General features: G+C 43.8%; 1 protein-coding gene across 1 annotated transcript in view; it reads right to left on the bottom strand.

The window, feature by feature from the left end:
* stx1b (syntaxin 1B) overlaps positions 1-5,000 on the bottom strand; it is a gene marked incomplete at its 3' end in the record, with an annotated part of 98,459 nt that overhangs the window by 7,977 nt on the left and 85,482 nt on the right. Inside the window, exon 5 of the mRNA XM_080776551.1 lies at positions 3,715-3,788. Coding sequence (XP_080632677.1) covers positions 3,715-3,788 — 74 coding nt within the window. The remainder of the gene's footprint in view (positions 1-3,714; positions 3,789-5,000) is intronic.

A 5,000-nucleotide genomic window follows, 5' to 3' on the forward strand; every position in this document is an offset into this window, starting at 1 on the left:
TCGAAAAACCTGTGTTTTCTGTGTCAGTCGTTCTCAAACATTTCAACATGTCAAGGACCCCCAAGAATATTATGTAATTGGCCGCCGACCCCCATCTGAAAATATGTTGTTCCAGTGACCCACCTACAAGCTCGTTGAGCTTGTAGATCTGCTAAAAAAAGGGGGTTCCCGCCCAGAAAATAGTTTTACCCGAATCGTGACTAGAAGAATTGGAAAGGGAATGGTCAGAGTTTCAGCACTGACAAATCACACACTGTGCCTCTGGAGGATAGATACACTGCATCCCTCCTCCCCCTCCTCCTCCTCCTCCTCCCCCTCCTCCTCCTCCTCCTCCACCTCCACCTCCACCTCCCCCTCCCCCTCCTCCTCCTCCTCCTCCTCCTCCTCCTCCCCCTCCCCCTCCTCCACCTCCCCCTCCCCCTCCTCCTCCTCCTCCTCCGTCACGAAAAGTCACAACATGGAGATAAGAGGTTTCTGCGTGACCGCGGCAGCGTCATGTTTAAAAATAGACCCGGGGGCCGGCGACAGCGGGGGGTAACTGCTATACCAGCGGGTCGGCAGTGATCCCTTCAGAAAAGGCTCCATTTCTATACGGTGGATGGAGGCGCGCTGTACGCGTATACGGCGGGCCCACCTCCTCATTCGTACAGTATATATGATGATGACATTGTCACCGGAACATATTGGAATTTAATAAAAAAAAGCTGCAATAATGTATATAGCCTCGGGGGCCGGGAGGCGAACGAACCCGGGACCTATAATCAATCCGATATGGCATGTGTACGGTATAGTACAGTACGTCACCAGTCGGCTAAAGAGCCGTGGCCCCCCGATTGGCAAGCGTATACAATAAAGCATTAAGTTCTAAAGATTTGATTTTGAATAAGGTTGAGACCAAAACATCTGCTTCTTTTCTTTCTGTCAAAGACTGACCCGAACCTCCTCTTGGCCAGAGGAGGTTGCTGTCGGGACCAGAAACCTCTCATCTCCGCATATTCAAACTTTTTGTTGATCTTTTAGTAAATGTTATAACGCCCTATACTACTTGACCACACTACACACAGCGTCACACAGAAGCATAACAAAGTCAGTATAGCGGATCCACAAGCTTGAGAAACGCGTGTTTGGAACTTGTAAGATTGGCTACTTTTGTTTTGTTGTTTTTAGTTAGATTCCAGATTCCTGAAAAGGACGCATGATGACGGATATAGGATGGCAACTGCATCCTATATACCCAACACCACGAATGCATGTAATTAACATTACATAACTCTTACTACAATGCAAAATTCACCTACACCTATAGCATATGATATCTTACTACATACAGTCTGGACCAGAATGATTTAGTCACAGGAGTAGTAGTAGTAGTAGTAGTAGTAGGGCCCATTGTGAAATATTGCATAGCACGTGTCAGTGGATTTGCGTTGCTAGGGAACTGCATTGGGCAGAGTCAGTTACTTTTATATACCTGTGTCGGCTATACTGATATCCACAAAGTCTGTTCTGCAAACAAACTGCCCCCGCCGTTAGGATGTGGTTCTGCACACTGTGGGGACCTCGTGTTTTTTCGTATCGTCTTGGTGTAACATGTGCTCTGGGGGTGCATACTTAGTTTAGACTATAGTCATTGGTTAGACATGGGTTAAGGTTTAGGTGTGCAGCTGCCCCGTGGGAGGTTAAGAGGTTTAGGGTGAGGGTTTGAGATAGGTTGTAGTTGTCTAACCAGTGACTAGTCTATTGTCTAAAGTAAGTACCGCACCCCGTGCTCTGTGTCTGAACAGACTGTGAAGACGGCGCGAATATCCCTCGGGGACAATAAAGATTATTATTATTATTAATGTCTATGCCCTCAAGTACGAGGGCAGTCCTCCTCTTGAGCACAGAAAATGCCATGATCACTATCACAATTTTAAACAATATTACAATTTACAATTTAGACATTTAGCAGACGCTCTTGATCCAGAGCGACTAGATGGGGTGTCCACACTTGAGAGCTATACTTTCAGCTCAACATGATCTATATACCCACCTGAAAACATTATAATACCATTGCTGAAAATGGTATGCTAGCATTACATTTAAGACAAATGCAGGTAGAGTTCTTTTTGTATTTAATTTGTAATCTATACTATTATACTACTGTTATACTATACTATAACATTTGTGCGCAGCAACACTCTTGAAAACATTATGGGTTTGAGCTGACAGGCCCCTTTTTTATGTCAGTCAATCAATCAAGTCAACTTATAATTCAAGTGACAGATGCCAAAAATATATATATATATATATTTAAATTAAATATTCTTTAGGGGGAATGTCATGTGATATACCTGCCACAGCCTTTGTGATCTATTGGTAGATTTCGCGATCTAGAACAACACAAGGTAATTCATAAAAATGCATAGAAATAGTCATCGAGGATCATAAGGAAACTAAGAACCCGTCATCCGTCCAACAATCATCTGTACATTTGAAACTATAAAACACCACAGAATGCTATAGACCTGCCGTCTGTCTACATAACATATTATCAAAAATGACACATTTTAGCGTAAGATATAGTTTAGACATATAGTTTGCGTAAGCCTGCGAGGCTAGGGCATGAAGTGCTACGGCAAGCGGTACATATTGCAGCTGTACGAAAAGCTTGAATTATCCTCCTTCTATATCTGTTTGTGTCATAAAAATCCACCGTGGATACTTCCTGTCAAGAAATTACATGCAGGTGTTTTGTTTTTCCTAAGTGTTGGGAGTTTGGAAGTGCTCATTGGATATGACTCAACGAGCCACCATATATTGCGTACCACCTGTTTTGAATTTGCACATAATGCAGGAGGTTGCTTTACTGAAAACGAGCGCTTCCCAAATGCCAACAGTTGATCTACGGTGGATTATTCATGAAACAAACACTTTGCACATAGAAAGAGGATAATTCCAAGCTTTTCATACAGCTGCAATGTCGGTGAATTTGACGTATTTTTTAATACAACCAGATAGGACTTTTCTGTTTGGATATATGGGCTGTCAATGGGAAATTGCAGCTATACGTAGTTAGCAACATGGCCACAGTGTGCATATGGTCAATGCTGGGGAGTTCATTCCTGCCAGCTTCCCTGTGTTAAATGACCTGAGCAAGATATATATAGAGTGCCATACGCACCCTGGGCAAGACCTATACGCTGTAGAGGCCAGAATTAGTTTTGGGGCGGATTTTAGCGGAAGTATCGCCCCAAGAAAATGACGTTGACGCTTTAACAAATCAGTTTACATTCTCCGCGAATGAAACAAGTGTCGTGATTGGTCGGGAAAATAATATCGTATCCGGGGAGGAAATAAATCTGACGGATGTTTCCGGACGATACATCCGCCGATAATAGCTTCTCTGCCTTATACGTTGTTGTGACCAGGCTTTTCTTTTCGCAGACAAGTAAGCCTGAGACCGAGGCTATTAGGCGCCTGACACATATAAGAGACACGGGTCTCCTCTGTGTCTTCTGTGTGTCGCAGGGCTCGTAAATGCATGTTCAATGGGAGTCACGTGGTTTTGACGAGACAAGCTTGCTCCCTTGGCTTGGTCTTCTGCCCCTCCCCCATGGAGCAAGCGTTGTAGATGGGCGTGTCTTAGGTGTAGATGGGCGTGTCTTAGGTGTAGATGGGCGTGTCTTAGCTGTAGATGGGCGTGTCTTATAGCTGTAGATGGGCGTGTCTTACCTGTGTCTTGCGGATCCTCAGGTCTGCCGATGATCTGTTCAGCCCCTCCTCCTGTTCAATGCTCTGCTCGATGGCTGGAGGACGTGCACGCACACGCACACACACACACACACACACACACACACACACACACACACACACACACACACACACACACACACACACACACACACACACACACAGTCGTCATTGCATAGTTAAATTAACGATATAAAAGATATTGCACCTTCTATAGTTGCTTCAAACAAAACGATTCAGTAACAAAATGCACATAAATCACATCAAAACCTGGGGCGTATATAAAGACCAAAACCATCCCCGGCCTGACATTATAATTAGGTTCTCAGCACGCTCTGGACCGGCACTGTTAATCCCCGTGTGTGCCTTTGAGCTATAGGGCATTAAGCAATAGTCCACTAGTTTACTAGTTTATCTAGTCGACTAGTAAATCCACTAGTCGACCTTTTTGGTACTAGTTGATAAGACAAAAAATGACACGTTTATTTTATTTGTATTACTTACCCCCCCCCCCCCGATATTGTAGGCCTCAAGATCAGGTAGATTATAGTTATATAATAGTATAATATATAATAGTTGTTTTTTTTTTAGAAGACGACGGTGTATACAGTATGTGGACCATGCAGGTGACATTGATCAATTCTTGATTAAAAAAAAAAAAAGCTTCCAATATATTATTTAGGCCCCGAAATCTATAAATCTCACACTATTAAAGGCAACCGGCCGGGTTCCACGCGCTGCACAAGGTGCCCTTTTTTCATCCGCATAACAGTAGAATATCTGTATACAATGAAACTAAATTATACACTGTAGAGTGCAGCTATATTACGTCTATAAGACAAAAGATCTAAATTAGTTGAGCCTTTGCGCACGCCTGTGGTCGTCGAGGCATCAATCTCTCTCTCTCTCTCTCTCTCTCTCTCTGTCTGTCTGTCTCTTTCTGCAGCAATTATTCAATGTGTTGTAATTGAGCAGAAAGTGTCGGAAAGAGCGAGGGAGAGAGAGAGAGAGAGAGAGAGAGAGAGAGAGAGCAAGAGAGAGAGAGAGAGAACGAGGGAGGCATCAAACCGAGGAGAGAAGGGGTTTGTAACAAAGTGATGAGAGGGGAGAGAGAGAGAGATAATAAAAAAGAGAGAAATAAATAAATGAGAGGGATCAATAGATTGTTGTTGAACACTGGAATGCTACTTAGCATTCCAGTGACCCCTCTCTCTCTCCCCCTCTCTCCCTCTCTCTCTCTCTCTCTCTATCCCGGCAAGTCTTCTGAG

Source organism: Protomyctophum bolini (assembly GCF_963924005.1).
Source record: "Protomyctophum bolini genome assembly, chromosome: 11".
Taxonomy (NCBI): Eukaryota; Metazoa; Chordata; class Actinopteri; order Myctophiformes; family Myctophidae; genus Protomyctophum; species Protomyctophum bolini.